Source organism: Paralichthys olivaceus, chromosome 7, assembly GCF_024713975.1.
Source record: "Paralichthys olivaceus isolate ysfri-2021 chromosome 7, ASM2471397v2, whole genome shotgun sequence".
Classification (NCBI taxonomy): Eukaryota; Metazoa; Chordata; class Actinopteri; order Pleuronectiformes; family Paralichthyidae; genus Paralichthys; species Paralichthys olivaceus.
In genome coordinates, this window is record NC_091099.1 from 5,137,131 (window position 1) to 5,159,816 (window position 22,686).

The window sequence follows — 22,686 nt, forward strand, 5'->3', positions numbered from 1 at the left end:
GAGAGACGGACATAATTTACAGAGGGGAAGGAGTACCTCCAATAATGTACGAGCAAACGCATCCAACCGAAACAACAACACACCAGACTCACCATCCGACTCTGAGGCAGCCCTGAAGATTAGGTAGTTGCTGGGTAGAGGCTGCGTGATGGAGCCAACCGTCTCTCCTTTGGGACCCTGAGCATATGAATAAAATGGTGATTAATGCTTCACGCAGTTTCAGTTTTGTTGTACAGAGTTAAATGCCTCTCTTAAGGGCCATATTATAGAATATCGGACAAGATGGTGAATATCCCTTGTAGAGAACTGAACAGGAGAATTATCAAAAAAAAAAAAAATTGTGAGCGAAAGAAAAGAGACTGCTAACAAAACAATAGAAAACGTTCTAAAGAATTTAAGATGAGAAGAATATATGTATAACTACTGCTGCTCTTGTTTTCATCTTTCAATGCAGACAAGTTTTTTTTTCTTCGTTTGTTACGTTAGTATATTTAAACTAAAAGCTCCAGCCATGGCAAAAAACAAACTACCACTGAAAATACTTTTTATATAGCTTCAGCGCAAAATAATTTCTCATGAGCAACAATTAATTCAGACATTATCAGTATTAGTTTAAGCATAACAAAAACTGACTAAATCTAAACATCTAAACATTGTAGAATAAATTTATAGCTGAAGTCTGTATTAGTAATGTGGTTCTCTCGCTCATCTGTTACCACTGTGGTCACAGTAGGTCAGTGAGCCCACAGCCATGTCTGACCTTAATAGCCCAGATAGATTTGTCCAGCGGATGATAGAGCTTGAAACAGAAACCGTCCTTCTTTGAAGGTCTCTCGATCAGCTTGCATGCACTGAGGAGGATGGTGCCCACCCAGTGGTCCGTTTTGGGGGTCTTATAAATCAAAAGAACTCCAGGTTTCAGGGCGCACCACAACTTGGTCCAACTCTTTAAAGAGCCTCGGATCTAAAGAACGACGAGAAGAGACAATTTAAGGATAATAATACGTAGGAAACCAGAGGAACATGATGCATCTTACAAAACACAATGGGAATAACTAAATCTTCTGAGCAGCAGAACTGTTCAAGTGTTGCACAACTATTTGTATCAAATACAGTTGTGAAAATAAATATCTCAATGACAGATGAAAGATAAGTCCTTACAACAGTTTGTTTTCAGTGTAACAGCTCTGTGTAAAACTAAATCCACGCACCTTTAGCCAGTTGGACATAATGACAACACTGGGATCCTTTAGTGCACTGAACAGTTCTTTAGCTGCCCGTTTCTTCTCTTGCCTGTAATTCTGCTTTTGGACCTGAGAGACAAAAGAAACACATGAATGAGTCATCAGTCTCACTGGTTAGTGGACTGGTATGAAAGGGCCACTAGGTGGAGGCAGAGTCAAACACACTACAAGCATTCATACAAGACGTCCTGTTGTCTCTGGTTTTCAGTAACATGATTCATTATGCTATGCTTTACAAAGCGGTACACAGTAAAAGTATTATTCATGGACATGTTAAAAAGATCCCAAATGGCTTGTGTACATTTGAACCACTGAGCCGCAGAGTGACAGAGATACTGAAGATACTAAACTAAACACATGTCATAATGAATCCAACTGCAAAACCATGCTCAAAAGTTCTCACAGTTATGGAAGGAAGGGACGTGTCATGTACCTTGAGAGACTCCTTCCGGGCCAGCTTCTCTGTGGGGGAGGGACAGTCCTTCTCAACTCCATTAAACATCCTGGACTCAGACTTAAGGAGAGAGCAGAGAAGATGATCAGAGGGGATGAAGAGGAGGGAGATAGGATATCACAGAAAGAAAAGCAGTTAAAATTTTAATTAAAAGTAGTTTAGTCTCTTGTAAAAATCTAGGTCAATGGTGAATATGATTAATTTATAGTGTCCTGCAATCAGACTTAACTTGTTTGACTTGGTTGCATTATAGGAAGCACATTATTTAATTGTTCCCTGTTCCACAGAGCATATCTGTTATACCACAACTTTGAGTGAAGCAGGTAGGTGGCCCTTTCAATGAGAAGGACAACTTCGCTGACAGTCAGTTCTGCTGTTGTGACCACAAACCCACAGACTTAGTTAGAAAGGGAAATGACTTCTCCACTAATCTGTGAGCACAGATCAGAATCTCACTTTGCTGAGCTCACACAGGCACTTATCTGTTTGTGTTAATAGAAGCCATTCTTTAAGCACAGTAAACAACTACGGCCCCTAATGATATCAACATGCAAGGGTTAAGGCTGTGCTCAGTCTCCTTTTGTCCTAAAAGGGCTTCCATGATGGAAAAGAGGATGCAGCTGCACATGTGGATTATTTGAATTGTTCCACGTGTAAATAGGCAATATTACGAGATGAAGCCAGACAAAGTGACAAGAGGAGAAGAGACGAGACAGGGTGAGATAACACAGGTTGCCAGTGGAAACATTTATTGACCAGTCATAAGTAGTATGACTAAAGAATGGAAACACATTGTTAGGACTAATACAGCATAAGCAAGATAGGCAGCGCTGGGAAAATAAATGCCTGAGCTGCCAAAATGTGGTGCTACAGACACAGTTCCCACCATGGCCCTCACACATAACAATGTGGATTTTACACACTGTTGTGTCATGACTTCAAAATGTTAGTTATTCCTATTTTGTAAGTGGGTTTTTTTTACCAAAACAAACAAAGAACTCTGTTTAGTTTCCACTTCTCATATATTTCATGACCAATTTGTAAAATGCCCTGACGTTACATAACTTCCTCTAAAAACAATGCATCAACAATTGTAGGTCAGTTCCATTTAAAAGTCTTGTTTGTGTTTTAGGTTGTTTTATACTGTGGTTGATGAGAAGAAAATAAATCATCACAGAATACAAAGGCGAAGGCTCTGTGCAAACCCAATGAGTCAACTACAGAGAAGTGTTAAGCAGCTGCCCAACCAGGTGCTGTGTTCTTACCTTGCTGCCTGGTGATTGGGCAGGACTAAGTTCATTACTCAGCATGGAGAGACCGTTCCTGTCTGTCTCACTGCCTGGTGGGAACCCACAACACACAGTCACATACAAATGAACTCAGTGAATAAACCTGCTGACAGACAGTTAAAGCATGGCAGCCCCAAAAGCAACTAATAAGCAGCAACTGAGGTTGGTTGATTTTTATGGAATAAGTACAGTGCAACAAAGTCTGCTGGGATCCACCAGCACATGTCAAATAATATATCTGGTTTTGTCATATTCATGTGTCTGCTTTGACCCCTTGGGTCATTTACCTGGGCTGAGGTTGTAAAGGTCGTTGTCTCCTCCATAAGACAAGTTCCGGGTGAGGGTGCGGGGGTCAATTTTGGGTGGGGAGGTGGCGTTGGGGCACAGAGAAAACCTCCGATGGAACAAATTCTCCTCCTTCATCCTGACAACCTGCTCGTCCTCTGCAGCGGGAGAAGCACAAAGGGAAGAGAGGAGAGAAAATTCTGATTAAAAACAAAAAAAAAAATTGAAATATAATGCCGATATGTTCAAATATTAGATTTTACAAACATTTCAATGAAGTTATTCATCCTTTCATCGTGTTTTTCTCCCTGAATCTGATCGTTGTATTCTCTCTCAGACGCTCTGAAATGCCATCCTAGATCCTTCCTTCTGTGTATTTGTATCTGGACCCCCACCTTCTGTCTTCTCTCCTACACTAACAAAGACCCCTACTGTATGAGGACATGTCAACATAACAGCACTGTGCGTAGCAGTGACAAGCGGTTCAGACTGCACATTGTTAGAGTATATGACAGACAGATGCCCCACCAAGTCCCAGTGTCCACAGAGACTCACTGTCCAAGACAACACCCACCGCCTTTACCACTACTCGTCCATCCTCCACAATACTTCACTCAAAAGACAAATAATGTTCCTCTTCACTCATTCCCTTGGAATTGACGAGGAGCCGGTCCACAAATAAAGCACTAAACAAAAGGGCGGAAACTGCAGCTACTGCAGACATGTGCATGATGAAGCTGTGGCTCTGCAGCTTCATGTCGCTGTGCTGCTGGTAATTTGCAGAGGTGAGTGGATGAGTCATATTTTTAGGTCACCATGCCCACATAAAGTGGACAAAAACAAGTTCATGTACACACAAACACAGAGTATTTGTTGTTAACATGTTTTTTTTCCCTCATTGCTACCTGAGGTACACTCAGCCACTCTGTTTCAACTTTCTAACTATCCATAGCACAACAACTGCTAAGCATCACAGCTTTTTCCAGACAGATAATCATGCTTGGCCGAACGGGTGTTGAGTTGATCATTGAAAATCAGAGCTGACGGTCAAACACTGAGTTTAATGGAGCGTAGCTGTTACCACCTGGGACTGTCTGGAAGGACACAATGTGCTCTGCTCTGATCAATATAATCCTATTCATTTTCTCTCAGTGCACAAACAAACAAACACAGCGGACGAGACCCTCTGACTCGCAGCCTACAGACCAGTCTTGTTTAAGTCCTCAATTACAACATCAGGGAACAGCGTGTTACATAAAATTCATTCATAGAAGGAGTTTTTACAGACTGATTCATCTTTTTAACCCTCCCACATAGTTGGGCTGTGATTACAATGGTGCAAGTGCAGTGTTTATACCGGTAAGTGATAGATATGAAACCTGTGGGTTGACAATGGCTTGAAATGGAAATTGGAAACCGCATGTGGTGCTGCAAGAGCTGCGGTGGTTAGAAAATGGTACCCTCCCTCTAGAAGTATATACATGTTCATATTAAAAATACACAAGAACACTCACATCCGTGTACTCGTCACACCACTCCCTGCTTCCCTCTGTGACTCACTCTCTCAACCGCCACACTCTCCTCTCATTTCTGATCTTGCAATCTCCTCTGTGCATTTCTTCCTCTTGCCCTCTGCCCTTTTGTCCTTTCAAAGAGCCATGGAAGACCAAGATATGAGAGTGAAAAGGTAAATTTATTTCTCTCCGAAAAAAGGAGCCTTATTTGTCCTTGAGGGGCAGGTCTATAAATAGCCTTCTATTGCTGCAGTGCATGCGTGTATGTGTAGCACAGTGCTGAACCCTGAGTGGGGTGCAGGCTGCATGGAAAAGAGCTTGAGGCATTAACATTACACAACGGTGAGCACAATGGACTGCCAAACTGTACAGACAGAAGCACACGTACACACGGAATCAATATATCAGTTACAATGCAGGCTGGTCAAAATGTGGGCAGACACACAAACTGACAGGACAAACCAATCACAGCTGGTTCTCACAGCTGCAGGGAGACATTTTTCAGGAGAATGACTGTGTATGAGATGAGCACATTACGCAGTCTAGACCGAGCATGGGTGTGGCATCCTACTTGTGTTGTGTGTGTGGGCCTGTCAGCTAAGGATATAGAGGACATGCCAGTAGTTTTTTGGGTGTGTGTGTGTGTTTGTGTGTGTTCTGTGCGTACGTGACCATGTGTGCCTCTTGTGTTGCTGCAAACCAGGAGGATTACACATGCCCATAATGTAGCACCAAGGAGGAGAGAAAAATAGCCAATCCCTGCAGCAGCAGTGGAGCAGCCTGCATTTAGTGCGCATTACACACAAACATGTGGATAAAGGCACAAAATACACACACACACACACACTAATAGTTTTGCTTGGATTTCAGACCACATCAGAAAAATAGTTACGTGTGAGAGAGAAAGCATCACATTCATTCACTTCTGTGGGTGTGTAAATGTGTGCCCAACAGTCTGCCTCTCACTGCAAAACACTGCCTGACTGAAAAGTGTTCAGTGCTGTTTAATTCCCACACTCGGCAACAGCAACAGCAACACTCTTTTCAAGTCGTTCATTCAAGTAAAAATCTGCAATAGATGAATCTGTCTGCGGTGCTTAATATGTGCTGGGTGCATGAACACAATGTTCTTCTTACAGGGGATCAACAGTTTAAAACTAAAACGACATAATCAAAATTAAATGAGGAACCACTGGGGAGTTTTCATGTCCAGATATAAATCTTTGGCTGCTGTGTCCTCTGAGAGTGTTCGTCTTGACTGAAGTCAGAGAAGCAGTGTGTTTAATGAAGATGGAATCATTGGGAAAGAAAACATATCTTTGGTATCAACAGAGATAATAAGTACCAGTGTTTCCCATAAATTATCTAGACTGCGGCGGACCGCCATGTTCTCATTATTCTTGCCACAGTTTCATAATGACTCCCAGAAAATTGTTTCACGTAAGAGATCTGTGACTTAGTGTTTTGCTCAATTGCTCCATTGTATAGCTGTGAGCAGCGCAGTTTGCAACTCTATTTGCAGAATGCTCACAAGTCCAAAAGTTGTTACCGAGGGACATATGGAATGTGCACGCCGGAAACCGCCATAGTTTGAATGAATTTGGATTTTAGGATGGAAATGAAAAATGTTATAGTGACACTTCAGTTTTTGTGACACGGTTGGGAGGAAAGCTGAAATAGAGCGACCTCTGCTCTTTTCTCTGTGAGTAAGAATATAAGGTTTGTAAGGACACAATGATTTATAAATTAAGAAGAAAATGTGAGAATTCAATGGGAATCTCAGGAGAAATTTAAGCATGATTTTGCTTAGTTGTTAATCTTGCCGGACCTTATTTTAAAACTGAAACACAGAATGCTATCTTTCTACACCTCAACTTTCAGACCTACGTGCACACAGCAAGTTTGCCCAGCCAAGCCAACATTAACTCTATTTGTGCTACACAGGTGCTAGGCTAATATTTACCCAGTGATATGAACATCTTGTGGAAAAGATAACAGTGCAGTAGCAGCATCAGATCGGTCAACAGCACGCATTCCTGTGTCAAACATTAACCTTGATCTGTCCAATGAAGGACAGATAAAACAACAACAATAACACCATGTGACCTGCTGTCAAATTGGCACACACTCTTTAATATTCTCTAAAAGATTGGAGGAAGAGGGAGGAAAAACAGATGGCATGTCTGAACCTGTACATTGGTAACATGCTTGACTGATCTAACTTGATGAAGTCTCTCAGGGATACAAGGTTTGGCTTCACATAAACAATTCCACAAACAGTCAACCACTGTATGAGACTCTGGTTGAGACACAGTTTACTTAATTGATTGAGTACATACACATGTGACATTGGAGCCTTGGGGAAATGTGGTATTGGCAGTAGCCCTTAACTCCATGACCCAATTTCTACACCGACACAGCCCCAAAGAGGAAAAGAGGTTCCTTTCAGATTGACCTGGTGTGGACAAACTTTTCTCCTCATAAAACTCACATTGAAATGAGTACAGGTTTTATAGTCAACACAACGTATAGTCTATTTATAGACTGAAACTAAATCTATCAACACTACTATGTGGAAAATGACATGTCATGCTGGCTCTTCTGTCATTTTCCAAAAGGTCTAACTGCAAATAGAAATACACACACACACACACACACACACACACACACACACACACACACACACACACACAAACACACACACACACACACACACACACACACACACACACACACACAAATAAAGACTTACCCTGACCCCAAATTTAGCTCAATGTAAAAGTCTTTCAAATGAGTTTAAACTATAATGTATTTAATTTTACAGCCAACTCACAGAACTGTGGAAATTTTACCACCAGCTCCATGTGCACAGAATCTGTCAGCTTTACAAGTTTCTCATTGTCAGTGTCTCTTTAACTAGTGTGGTTTTCTGCATTAGTGACATCATAGTGAAAAAACAGTGAATTAAATTGAATATACTTTATTTTAAAAAAGAAAGACAGAAAATTAAAAAACACACACTACATCATCTCCAAAACAGAGATTAAATAATCATCTTTTATTAACAATGACTTATTTTTTATTTATATAAAGAATGTGAACAACTGATCAGTGCGCATCTTCCAGGCTATGGACCTATTTATATGCACCAGAATAAAAATTCTTAAGGCCACCTCACTTTTTCAGTCTAACTTGTGACTGAGCAGTTCACACAACCTGAATGAAAAAGTCAACTAGAAAAAACCAAAAACAAAATGCTGGTCCAACACAAATACAGTCAGTGTCAGCTGGGCGTGAATGTGGCTTTGACAAAAAAACTCCACGGTGTGTGTATGGGTTTATCTTCATGAACATGCAGCAGTATGTGTTTAGCTTATGTGTGAGAGTGTAAGAGCCTTGCAGCATCAAGCCAGCTGTTGCTAATATGATGACACAGATTAAGTCCAGACACTCCCTCCATCTTTCCATCGCTCCCTCGATCCTCCCTTCAGCACCCCCAACCCTGTTAACCCCCTGTCTCCAGTGACGACAGGACTAATGGACTGCCACATGACCTAGATTTACACCAATAGGCTGTCGCCATGTACAGTGTGTAAATCAGTGAACGAAGCAACATGCCGTAGTGAGAAGACTACTAAAAGAAAATGGTACAATGGGGACAGTGAGTATACATGAACACAAGCAAGACGTGCATTTCGAACTCTGTCTACCCTGCTGCTGTGGCAGGTTATTCCCACTAGCAGATTTTGCACAAAGCCCAAACGAGGTAGTTGGAAATTATGGTCTGTTCAAATGAATAGTCAGAGAAATGTGAGAAAGAAAATTATAATTCGTAGTGCCAAAACAATTAATCTAAAGTATAAAATCACTGTAAAAATCTATTTAAATGCCTTGAATACAAGTTGACCCTGGGGTTTCCATTGTATGTGTAATGTTTTTAGAGGCTATGTAAGTTTTTGCTATTGCTACAGAGCCAACATTCAAATTAACAGCTGTTAACAATCCAGCCAGAAACCTTGTGACTTCAGCATCAAAGTTTATTTCTCTATACGCCAAGAGCTGTCTCCAGTGATGGAAGTCAACACAAGGTTTTTTGTTTTTTATTTCTATCGCTTCTTTTCTTCTACTGAGCTAGCTTACCAGCTAGCCCCAGCCCAGGAGGTCCGTCACATCACTTTCAAAGCAGCCCTGTACGGAGAATGTATAACTTCTTGCTTTGTAAATTCAACAATGTCTGGCTCTTGGTCTGCAACTGTCACCATCCTCCACTCCAGCAATAAACCATGTTTAGCAGCCTAGAAAACGTACATAAAGCACCTTCAAGCATTAGGCTTACGGATAAAAGCATTACATTAAGAATTCAGGTCAACACATTGACAGCGTCACCCAGTGCAAATATGTTTATTCACCGGACTTTACATGATAAAACTTTTATAACACTGGCCATAGGTCAGTTCCAGCAAATGTATAAAACTACTTTGACTAAACTGAAGCAATAAAAACATTTTTTTCAACGGTTACATGTCAACATGCATTACAACTTACAACCTTGAAAACTTTTACAGATACTAGATCGAAGATGGTTGATATCCACAATATCTAAAAATCTTCAAAGAAACAAATGAAAAGACCAAAACTAACATGAGGACATGCAGAAGACAGAACTAGGTCTGCTGTTACTGTTTAAAAAAATGAGACACGTGGTCTAATTTTCTGACACTCTGTGGGAGGACGTGTGGTTTAGTTCTATTCTGAGTCATGTGGAGGGGTGCATGTGTATTTTAAGGACCTCAGATGGAGAAAATGCCTTCCAGCCAGACATCCTATTTGATCTTCCTTTAAATAGGAAACCCCCTTTGTTCTGTGGTAGCTGTGGTGGTCCATAACCAACATCCACCCCATTCACCTAGAGTGCCCCTGCTTAAGGCTGGAGTAATTAATGCAACAGCACTGAATGCGGCTATTATATATCCATATCTTTTCCCTGCCCTTAAGTTTTTGCTCACCAACTGTAACATTTCAGCTTTTAAGTAGTCCAGGAACATTTTGAGAGGTTATCCATGTTCTTGCCCAGCAGCAACCTGAGCATGATGGGCCACAGCTTTGTCAATTAAGCAGACTGCCTTCACTATACTTTGAGCTTGAGGAGACACAACCTCCCTCTGTACACAGAGACTTCTGCCAGGGAGAAGGATAGAGCGAGCTAAGGTTGCTGTAAATAAGACATTAGGTTCCCTACAAGGGGTGGAGGAGATCCTGGTTCAGGACAGAGGGGGAAAAGAAGTGGTGCAAAGATTTTCCAATATGTACTGAAAAAAGAGCAAGAGAAACAACTACATCAAAACACTACAGCCGTCCTCACAGACGTGTTTGAAACAGCATCAAATCCTCTCCTGCATTGTTCAGGCGAGGGGTTGACCAGCTGGGTGCGCAGACGGAGTCAGGAAATTACATATCAACTGTGCTGCAGAGATCACCTGATCATGTTTAAAGCACCCGACAACGTCGTCTGCTTTTATCATCACAAACTCTCTTGACATCTTCGTCGGTGTCTTCGATGTGTGTTGCATTGCTTTTTCAACATAAAGATAATTATTATTTTCATTATTTCATTTTTCGCATCTGTCGCACGTTAGAAGCGCTATCAACCCCCCACTCACTCACGGTGAATCCAGCAAGGGATCAAACATGCTAAATGTCAAATCTATCAGTATCATTTATTTATTCTTATATATAAAATTCATCTCTTTTCATATCTAATCTTCACAGAGCCACAGACAAATCCCTGATGAAGAATCAAGCTAGTCAGAGCAAAAACAACCAAGTTCAGAGGTTTTCATTAATGTTTTGATGAAGCAGACATGTCACCCTCTTAATAAAAAGACCACAGTGTCATTTTTTTTTTAAATGACCACCCACTGAGGCAGCCTATTTCCTCTGCTTCTTTTATACATGGACCTTCTCATTGTTGCAACATAACTCAAGAATAAACCCTCCAAAGGCAGCCACCTGATCTAAAGAAAAGCCTTTAAATGATGAATGCAGTTCTTTTGACAGACTTCAGATTTGTCATTATAAACCTCATGAATGATTTGTTCGCATTTGCTTTCACAGAAAACGTTTGAATTAGAGAGTAGGTCCCCAGCCACACACACTAGAGAGGAGTTTGACCTGACAGATCATGCCAGCTGGCTGTCTATATGGCTGGATCCAGGCCAGGGGTAGTGTGAGAACCAGCCTTAGGCGAGCCTAGCTAGGCTGAGCTGTTGGCCGAGAAGTGGTGCCAAGCATGCCCTCTTTGTTTACATCCAAATGTAACAACAGACAAGGACACATTGACACGTTTATATACACACGGAGAGAGAAGATAACTAAGGACCTCAGCTCTGTACTTTGAGAGGCTGTAGCCATGACTTTGACTTGCACTGACACATCCTCTCTTGGTTTCTTTTTCATGTGGAGCATCAAGGACACAGAGTACGGCACCACTTTAACACTATTAAAGATACTCTCAGTGTCAGTGGAGTGAACCTGAACAGAGACATATCTTAAAGCTCTTGATGTACGAAAGTCAGCATCTGCACAGTGATTTCCGCATACAGCACATTCATGGCCTGTGATACAATTATACACAGACACACCCAGTCCTGCAAAACTATCATTCCAGCCTAAAGGGCTGCAAGGTTAGATGTTGAGCACATCTATAACTAACATAGACATAGTCCTGTTTTAATCAAGGTTTCGGAACTGTAAAAACGCTCTGTTCACTCCTAGTTGTACAGTGGTAGTTCTTTTCTATCTATCTTTACGAACAATGGCATGCAGAGAGGCCACACACTGACAATCATGTTTGATTCAGACCCGCCATCAAGTTCATTTGTTGTAGCTGAAAGGACAAACCAGCATGTTTGTTATCTCATTTGACGACGCTGAAGACCAATTAGAAATGCAAGGCTGAATATTTTGAGCTTGTGTCTGATTAGACCAACACAGGTGACCAACAATTCTAATTATTTTTGCATTATGAGTATCGTATTTTATTAAAAATGTAGCCCCACCATGGCAATCCCCACTGTGACGGTCCATTTTTCCATTTTTTTATTTATTTACTGTGTATGTTTGAGAACATAGCATCATAGCAGCATTCAGCATGTTGTTGAATATAAGAGATTTAAGAGACTTCCCGCTAAAGCATCGCCCAGTGCCTCACCACCTCACCCTCAGCTCAAATGCCACTACTGCATGTCCACTCCCAAAGCTGAAAAAGTCAAGGCAAAAAAGCAACGTATCAGCCAGTTTTATTCATCATATTGCACTTTGAATTATACATAAGGGCTATGCAAATTGGATTCTCTGCTCCACTTCAAGGCACAGCAGTGTTTTAAAGGCCCTGTTCCACCCTGACAAGGCTTTTTCATAGAGCTGAAAAGCTCTGTGGCAGAGAGGGAAATAATAAGCTGCAGTGTGTGCAGAGAAAGAGCAACAGATATAGAAGAAAGGAAGAGAAAATGAGTTTGTGTCTGATTAGACCAACACAGGTTAGAGACTGGATAAAGTGTGGTCCTTAGGGTAACGAGTGAGGAGAGGGCAGGGGCTGTCTGCGAGAGAGACAGGCGGTGTGAGGGATTGGGAGGAAGATGTCTGCCAACAGAGGCCGAGAGGCTTCCTATCCTGACTGGACAGACAGAGGGTCATTAAGCAAAGGATAATAGATGACAAGGTGTCGGATAAATGATTTTAATTAATGATGCTAAAGCAAAGAGCAGCCCAGTGGGAGACAGGGGGTTGATGCCCATTACAGACTCTTCAGGCTGTAATATCCCATTTAATCAATGACCAGCTGCCACATATTTACAAATTATGACTTCTTTAATTTGACATACATTTTCCAGACAACTTTGTCTGTCATTCGTCCTGCACACTGTTCAAATTGGAATAGAAATCATGCGGTCCTAGTTTTGAAATGTATCCAAGTCTTAGCTATTATACATACACACGTGAATTTTAACACAAGGTTAGTGGATGTTGGCGGCTAGGTAGAGATAACATCTATATTTTCTGCTTTATTTTCAGATTAGGTTGTAGAAAAGCTAGTTTTTTTATTCAAAAGAAAACTTAAAACCTTCTTTGAAGTTTCCTGTAACGGCAAAACACGTCACCCCCTGAACAAAACCTTAAAGCTTTCACTCTTTCAAAAACTAATCAGACATGTCATTATTAAATAGAGCTGAAATGCTTTTTAGAGTCCAACCTCAGAGCCTCCAGCAGTTTGTCACTGCAGCACGGGCAGACAGATGCAATTTACCCAAACTTATAACTGCACTGACTACAATCACCTCTAGGAAACTGGCGCCATCCACGAGGTGACACCCCCACCTCCCACCTGCGATCTCAGCATGGGTCTCCATCCCAGTGAGGAGTGGTGAGAGAGGGAACAGGTCAGATTCACACAAGCTCCACCAACTGCCTGCCTCTCTTATCCTGGATAAAGAAACTCGTTAAAAACAAAAAGTTGGCTCTGCAGCGGACTGCTGGGGGCTCTCATACCCGGGATGAATTGCCACAGCGAGACTTGATGTGTAAAGCATTTAATGGGAAGTAATTGGGTCAACCTGCTAAGAGTGCAAGTTCTGCTCTTTGTCCCAGCCGCCACTTGATAGTCTCGTCACAAGCCTGCTAAAGGAGCTAAATGAACGTAATGTAATGCGGCTAGACATCTTCTGAAGATCTAATGACTGAACTCTACTGTCCTCCACTTCCAATCCTGTCTATGTGAAATCAGCTTATTGTTCTCCAGCATTTTATCTTCATTAAAACAGTCACCATTTATATCATTAAAAAATGCACAGAGCAATGTGATTTTTAATGGAATTACTGGTATGAAGGTGAAGTTATACTGCCTCTCAACATCAGGAGTCTGTTAGCACTTTGAAGCAGATTTTAATTCATATAATATTTCCTTAAAGCCACACATCAACCACAACCAAATACTGAATTAAGCTTTTTCTGAACAGCCCAACATACCTTAAAAATAACAATATATATACAGGTCTAACTAAAAAGGAGAAAACTGAGCTAAAAAGTGAAAGGTTGTCAGTTTAAATTTGACCTGAGGCATGTTTTAGACTTGAGGTGTGCATGTTTTATGTTTTTCTAATCTATTTCATATTGTTACCATATATTATAAGCATTCATAAGGACTTATTATGTTTAACAGAAGTAAAAAAACAAGCATATGATATGAAATCTGTGGCACTGTCTGTCTGCAAGCAATGCTAATTAAAAGTTTAGGTCAACAGATCAACATAGCCTGTCCATCCTCCCCCTTTCCCTGTCTGTCACCTGCCCTCTCTGTGTCCCCTCATCGACCCCACTTTGACAGGGACTTTTATAGAAGCCGACAGCAGCTCCTGGGGTTTTCACCGATAGAAACTTTGACTTATCCTGATCAGAGTGGTAATCAAACACTCAACTCACAGTCCTGATTGGTTTTCACGTTTCACTAATACACAGTGAGAGACACTCTCCAACCATCAGGAACACAATACATAAACATAAATATCGCTCTGGCTCCCTCAGTCCTGACCTTATTAAAATACGATTTGCTTTTTCTGATCAAAAGAGAAAGCTGGGTACTCTATTTTCTGTGAATGGAGTTCTACTTTACTCTAGGTAATATTCAGCATCACTAACATTCCCCATAATGTATTCTGCCTAACAACCGATTTGGATTAGTGCACAGGCTCTGAATGTATGAATACTATTTCATGAACTGGCTCCAGGCTAACATTGTGTAAGACCATATGGACCTAAGCTAATATAGGGTATGACCCATAGATCCCATTATTCCATCTTAGATTGAGTAATGTATTATATATTTTATTGCTATTTTTATACTTCTCATGTTTACAATTTTGTTATTGCATATTTCCTAATGTTTATGTTGTTTATTACTTCTTATCTAAGAAGGAAATGTCCTTGTTGTAGAGCTAATAAATAATTCTTTTATTATCCTATATCATGTATCAAATGGTAAGTATTAGAAATAGAAAAAACAAAACATAGAAGGGAGAGCCGTCCTGCTATTAAACATAGTTTCTATCTCTATTTATATTGTTATTCCTTAGTACAGCCTAGGAAGTCAAGCTTTCAGCCTTCATTTGGTCACTAAATATTTCACATTTCAGTGTAGAAGAAAAACTGAAGTCTTGCAGATGCGCGAGACAAAGGAAGAGACATACAGGTGATGTTTTGTGTGTGCAGCAACTCTTAGGGTTGAATAGCTGACACAAACAAAGCCAAGCCAGAGTGATTCCCTGCTGATGTGGTAGAGCGGACACTAAGAGAAAAATAAGACCTATGTTGAGCCAGAGCATATACTTTTTTATTCTTTTTTTTTTTTTATTCGGCTTATTCATGGAATGCAAAAAAAGATAAGGGGGCCATGTAACCTTTAATCCAATCAGTTGACGGAAAGATAAACTGTCAAGTATTTATGACCAATATTTTACTATCGTAGTATATCAGATAGTTTGAATGTGCGTGACTTCGGGAGAAAACTATAACCTGATGCGAGTAGCCTTGGTTTGAGCAACTGGCTGCAGGTTGAGACATTTTACCTGGTTAATGAGTAATTTGCTGTTAAACCTCATACGTCTTCATGCTGCACCTACATGCCAAGATAAACAGCTTGTGCAAGGCTGATTCCAAACACTTCCTGAGTGATACAAGCAGGCAAGTGGTGCTTTGTATTTCTACTACTGCCACAGTACAGCCTGCTGCTACCATCTCAAAGTTATAAGGAATTGAGAAGTCAAGGTTCCAACTGACGTTAGCACAAGGTAATACCAAAAGAAGAGACTGTTAGATAACTCTGTCACTGTGATTCCTCCACACCAACAGTAAGAAGGATAAATTCATCTGACTAAGTTTCCATCTTTACGCCCAATGGACAGATGTGCTGAACAGCTGACGGTCTAGTACTGGCCGACATACAAAAAAAGACTGGTCCACTTATCCTTCCAGCAGAGACCAAAACGCACGGCGTAATAAGGATGGTGGGCTGAAAAAAGGAACAGCAACTAGTCATTACACTTTTTCTGCCACTGTATAAAAGATCAGCACATACTCCAGGCAAACTGCCGGTTTTAGAGCTTTGAGGATCTCTCTGAAGTATCATTCTGTAGCCAACTGTCCTTGTGCAACCTCAAACATTTACTCCCTTCTAACCCAAATGAACCTGACACACCCTGTAAGCAGCAGAGTTCCGTCAAACCGTTCCCCTCCTTTCAATGCTGCGCTGTACCCTGAACATCAGCACACAACTGCTCACATGGACACGCAGAAGACACTAAAACAGCCTTGTGGTGCAGCACTGAATCAAAAAGCTGTAAAAAGCTGTTTTAAAATGTAATAAAACCTGGCATAAACACAAAGTACCTCTATTCTACACCTTAAGAGACGTGCTCTAATTCTTATGCCTCCTGGCACCTCTAGGTGAAAATGTGCTCATATTTATGTCAGTTTGAAATTAGACTGACACGTGTAAGAAAACAGGTCTTCAAATCAAATCTTAACCTTTAACTCTAGCATATGAGAGGCACAAGCCTTTTTATTAACTGAAGCTTGCAGACAGCTAACCCATTTAATTAAGCATATGCATTATTAAGACATTAAATGGAGGACCAACAGGTGAAAGCTCATCTTACCTTTCACCTGAGCTGCAGGAGACACTGCATCCAGGAGCCTTTGTGGGTGCAGCCTGTCTCACCTGCAGAGGGACAAAAGCAGGAGAAAGATTTTACTTCTACTGACACAGTACAAACAGGCTAACCACCTTACTCCCGGTGTCTCCTCTTCCCATGCTCCTCCTGTTCACACCACTATGCTAGGGAGAGCGGGACCCCACCCAGTCCCAGTCCTAAGGGAGCCGCTGACGTCACTCTGGGCCAAGTGCATAATCTGTTTGCCACCTGCACACACACCACCCCCAGATAGTTGCAGCTAGTCACCAGCTACTAGAGATTTTGGGCAAAAGAACGACTTGAACGATCATGGATCCAGACAAATGAAAAAAACATCCGTGGGAGTAACAGTATAGCTGGAAGCATGTGAAATGATATTGCGTGGTAAGAAACAGGATTCTATTCATTGTGTGTTTATTAAGTCAACAGAAATGGTTACAAATAACCATATCCAAACAATGAGACACTAAGACACAGCATCACGTAATGGATTATTGCCATGCTAACGCTAAACAAATACACACCTTGGTGCAGTATCCAGAAGGACTGGAGGTATCCGACTCCTGCGTGACAGTATAATGTCCGTATTAAATTGTAACTGCTAAATTAATTGTGATTTCAACATCCCATTCTGGACTTTTGTTTTCCCTTGAAATGCCTCTTAATCCTGCCAGTGCAAAGAACAATGCATTCTCCAACAGCTGGTGTGTGTGATAAGCAACAAATCCAAAACCAAAACTAAATAAATGCACATATCATACAACAGCATGCACAAAAACATATTTATCCCTAATACACAACACACAAATTAAACACTCCCATCAGATGCTGTAACTGTATTTCTGTCACTAGACTAGACCAATATGTAATGAAATAGAATTGTAGTAAAAAAACTTCTCTGTGGAAAACACCCCAGCTGATGACCTAACAGGAAGCCGACAAGTGAAAAATGGGTTGGGTATCATGGAGGAATCTGTGCTTTTAAATCCTATCACTAAGAAAAGGAGGAAGCCATAACACTTGAGTATGTCAAACGTAAATAAGAAGCGAACTGAGAGAGAGTCCCAGAGCTGACGGCGTTTGAGGGACAAAGGGGAGAGGCGGTGCAGAGGAGACGGAGCCAAACGGAGACAGCCACGAGAGGAAAACATAAAGACATGGATAAGAGAGGAGGAAAGGGTAATTTAGGATAGTGTCAGAGGGCAAGGCATCATCGAAATAACAGAAGACAGATTTATATGACATGAAACACATACAAGAATGATAAAATGTACAATGTGTGCAGGTAAAAAGAGAGAAAACTGAAGGAAGACACTTTGACCCAGTGTGGCATGGTTTGGATGATACACACACTGTCCTACATTTCCTCACTGAGACCAGATTTAAGTAACTGTTTATAAGAGATGAACCACATGCCACGTAGAAACCTTCCATTCAATACATGACTAGAGGAAAAGTTCACTGCATTGGCTCAAAAGAGTCAGTGTGCAAAACTACCATTTAGTGTAGAAACCTGTGGTGCTGTCTTTTACTTTTAAATTATTCTTGTAGCTTCTGCAAAGGAGCCAAATTAAACTCAGAGAGGGAACAATTAGCCACACCGGCTCAGCAAACTGAAATCTATACAGCTATGGGTGGGTGAAACACTGCCACATGCATATTACATAACCAGTGCTCTGTGTGCTTCACTCCAAGCATACAACCAAGTCACATTTACATCAGAGAACCGTCAGGCTCGCCAACTTTCCCTGCAGAGAGCCAAGAGTGACTCACAGGAGTCCAGGCCAGAACCTTCCCACTGATTTACAGTTGTGTCTCTGGCTCATTTAAGGAAAACAATACGAAGGGCATGTGCTTCAACTGAGACAAGTGGTGACAAACTTTGGCAAAACAGATACTAACTAATGGCTAATGGTTTTTTGGCTAATCTTTCCGCTACAAATCTTTGATATGAATTGCAGATATATTTGTAGTTTGTAAGGATGAATATATTATATATAGACCGATACATATTTTCATCTCATTGTCCATTGTTGTGTTGTGTATAAGAACAATCACATAAATGAATTACAGTCAAAATAGCAACCAAGTGATCATTGTTAGCACTGAGTTTGATACTAGGAATGAACTACTAGAACTACTATTTGTGAGCGTTACATGGCACTACCAAAACTGAGAGGTTTTCTGAGCAACTTGTTTTGGCTAAAACCAGCAGTTCCAGCCATAGCATTAGAGAGGTGAGTGAGATAGATGTGTTCAGTTATTCAACATGGCCCAAGACAGACGTTATAAAATTAAAGGGCCCTTGATTAAGGAAAGCTCCCCACCTCAACTCCAATCCAAGAGAAAACAGACCATAAACTCCCTGCATGGATGCAGGAAAATTAGAAGCTTGAGACACAGACACAAGTTTAGACTTTACAGGAATGGCACTGGGTCTTGGGCACTAACTATTAACTACACTCAAATGTGTTCCAGACATGACATGCCCTCACAGTCCTGCTGTCTTTCAAATAAGGTTTGGCTCTTTGAGTTAAATCAAATAAAACTAACAACAACTGTTGAATGGGATCCAGCTAAATGAGCCCAACAGTAAATGCCGTCCCTGTACTTTGTTCAGGACACTAATGATGGCACAAAATAAAGACAAAAACACATAATGACAGATATTTATGAAGTTGAAATAAAGGAAGAAAAATTGTTGTAACTTTAAGTATAAAACAACTATGTGTTTTACATTTACCTGAACAAGTTTGTGCAGCCTGAGGAGCCACATCAGTAAATGTCACACTGGCCTTTACTATAATGTACTGCTGTACATTAATTATATCCACAGCCTTTTATAAAGCACTGCCTGAGCCATTTTTACTGTGACAAAAAAGGTATTTTGTGGTAAACATAATGAACATTTACAATATTCTTCTTCCTAAATTAGAGCCCACAATTCTACATTCTTCTAAACCCAAGTTTCTGTTTGCTCCATTCACTTGCTCACTTTCATGCTCACCCTCTCATGTCTATTCTCTGTCACTCCACTCATGGGAGTTAATCGAACACTTAAACATCAATAGCATTCAATTAAGTTTTCATCCCCCTGACAGAGATGCCTGTTCACTAAAGCACAGTGTTATCAACCCAGGACAGGAAAAAGACTGAGAATCCAATCAGATCGACCACCAGTCCACTTCACTGCATCTATCTGGATGGAGTAGATATGGTCCCCACCCGCCCAGGTGGTAAGCACAGAAATGAAAATGTTGACCACAGAAAAACAAAGGCATACATGTGACTATTCTTCTGCACCTTGGTGGAAGATATTCTTTACATTTTAACATCTGTTTTAATAAAGGAAATACAAGTCAACGAAATCCAAACACTATGTCTCTAGTTTACACAAAGGTTATTGAAGCAGCCAGATATCCATCGGCAGTTGTGTTGGCTGTGGCTGAAAATAATCAACATGATTGGATGAGATTGGATGGCAATGATCAATCACTAAAGAGGCCTGAATGTCAAAACTAAATGTGTGCAGGAAAAACTCTTGGTAGTGCTGCAACAACAAAAGCAACATCACCTGGCATTAAAAGGAATTCTCTGACATTTTAGAAAAACACACTTGTTGGCTCACATACTGGGAGAAAGATTAGAGGATCAATATTAATTTCATCTGTGTGCATTTGGTAGAAAGATCAGACCTGGACGTGTTTGTCTGACTACAAAAGAGCAAAAGCAGAGGCTGGAGGAAAGGAGACAAATACAAAGAGAGATGAGGAGTGGAGAGTAAAAGCTGAAGATGTTTCAATGACTGTTTTCTGAGTGATACCATGAGAAAATCAAACTGTTTATGGCCACTTTCAAAGTGAGCCAAAGCTACAACCCTTTTCAAGCCACCTTTCACATGCAGGTGGTGATCGTTGTATATTTGCAGAGTATCAATTTAAGAGTGAAGTCAGACATTGATCCCATTGCATGGAAGCTGTCCATGCAAGATTCAAGGTCTTTATTAAAGGTTAAGTCGATGCTTGGTTTCTTGAAGCTGCTTGGCAAGGACGGCTACGTTTGACCACAAGTTTCCTTTAAGTGCAATTTAACGCAGTGTCGACCCCTCACCTGACAACTCCACAGAGAGACACATAGACTCATAAATATAACGCTGCCACTTGAGTGCTCATTCTCTAAATCAAAAACATTGTGTCGCTGCATTAACAGTAATTAACTCATTTGTTTGAAGCCAATGAAATGCCATGACATGTAAACATCAGTAGCCAGATGCCAAAAATTGGAGCCAAGCTGCTTCAGTCTGCGCAGAGCAGCAACATGACCCTCCAACGAGGGCTTTAACAGGATGATGTTAAAACCATGACGTAATCAAGCCTCTCAGTAACACCTCTTTCATAATAAAACTCTGATAAAAGTATGTCAGAAACCTACAACAATGCTGCTATAAACGCAACACAGACACTGCAGCTTATCCCTTGAAACTGAAGATTATAAGCATTTGACGTGGGCCGTGTGCCTCACAGTGCCAATCATTTTCTGGGATTGTATACATTACAAAATCTCTCTACAGACTCAGCCAGTCAGATTTGAAGCAAATGATGTAAAAGGTCATCTGTAGAATATTTGATCCCAGTTTAGGGGTCCTTAGAAAAAAAAACTGTAGCTACTAAGTAAAAACACAGGGTCCCAAGTAAAATTAGAAGCTTTTACACAAGCAGCAGCTCCATACGTTCAGCTAGAGATGAGTGAGAGGTGGATATTGATTGCAGAGGCGCCAGCTACCGTGAGAAAGCTCCAGCAGTAACTTACTCTGTGAAAAGAAGAGCAGTGGACTTTGGTGTTAAACCTGCTCTATAAATACACACACCATACCCAGCAGACTAAGAACAAACGTCAAGGGGTCACGGGGTATATTGCAAACCCTAAATTTGTATGTGTGACATTTGTATGTAAGTAAGAGGATGAGGTTAGGAACACACAACATATATATATATTATCGACCTTCAGAATAGATTTGACAAAGGTTGTGGCAGGATGTTAAAATATAAATATGTGTAAGCATCGTGGATTTAAAAAACAATAATAATCTGTCATAATATATCATCTGAAGATAATGCAACGTCTTCAGAATAATTCTTGTTATATTATCAGTGACGTCCATATCTGCCCCATTCAAGGGCTTCTTGATCCAAATCTCATGGTGATCTCTCAAGTGTAAATTACTGAAGTGAAATGAATGAAAGCTTGGTTGGGAGAATGAAATCTCTGACAGTGATATCATATGATCTTCAAGAAAAAAGAAGTCTCACTCTGTGGATTTGTTGTGATCACTTAAATCCCTCCTGCTTGTACAATGGTGTTAGAGTTGCAGTTCTTCTCTCACAAACTATCTTTGATGAACACCGACAACAGTGTGCAGAGAGCACACAACCAACAGCTGCCAAGTTTAATTAGTGAAAGCTGATGTGACAAACTGCAGGAAACGTTTGTTAATTTAAAGGGCGACAGCAACACTTAAATGATTATTACCAACATCAGTGTCTGAAGTCACTTACTGCTGCGTCCAAATAACATTTCATATTTACACAACCTAGTTTAGACTGGCCTAGGAAGTCTAACAGGATGCTTCACTTGAGAGGGAAAAAAAAAATAGAAAAGGTATACACAACACCTTTATAATACAGTGGTAAAAAGGCTCCTTAGTCCATTTAGAGACAGGATATCACTGGCATTATAATCACACTGCAATCAACATGAAATATCGTAAAATATTACACCTGAGTCATGAATTTAAACGAGTTTCCGAGGTCTTGAAAACAGCTTGTCTTTGTCTCACAGCTGTAATGAGAAAAGAAGAAGCTGCTTCCCAAGATTAATGTGAGACCGCCACAAAAGGACGTCTGTCTCCAGATATTACAGGGTGTTACAGCTCTGGCATTAGCTAATATTAAAACAGTTACAGTGAGATTGCATCTCACAGTGATGTAATGTTGCTTGTGAAGTGTGGTGTCTGTAAAAACAATGTTTGCATTTGGATAAAAGCTTTAAACACCTTTCTTTGTATGTCTTGGAGCCTACAGCATATGTCGCACTGTGTGCCGTTTTTTTAAGTTTAATGATACAGTCATAAAATGAAAATGTTGGCAAGTGACAAAG

At 40.7% G+C, this 22,686-nt stretch overlaps 1 protein-coding gene across 6 annotated transcripts in view; it reads right to left on the reverse strand.

The window, feature by feature from the left end:
* The window catches only part of osbpl5 (oxysterol binding protein-like 5), a 36,142-nt gene that overhangs the window by 9,484 nt on the left and 3,972 nt on the right, over positions 1–22,686 (reverse strand). The window contains exons 2-8 of one of the 6 annotated variants that reach the window (XM_020102197.2): positions 16,495–16,556; positions 3,275–3,430; positions 2,964–3,037; positions 1,678–1,758; positions 1,212–1,313; positions 761–964; positions 93–177 (exon numbers count right to left, since the gene is read on the reverse strand). In XM_020102197.2, coding sequence (XP_019957756.2) covers positions 93–177; positions 761–964; positions 1,212–1,313; positions 1,678–1,758; positions 2,964–3,037; positions 3,275–3,410 — 682 coding nt within the window. In that variant the 5' untranslated portion in view covers positions 3,411–3,430; positions 16,495–16,556. Of the gene's footprint in view, positions 1–92; positions 178–760; positions 965–1,211; positions 1,314–1,677; positions 1,759–2,963; positions 3,038–3,274; positions 3,431–3,539; positions 3,681–16,494; positions 16,557–22,686 lie in introns of those variants that run through there. The other 5 variants (XM_069528382.1, XM_020102198.2, XM_069528383.1 and 2 more) reach the window with 5 other exon arrangements.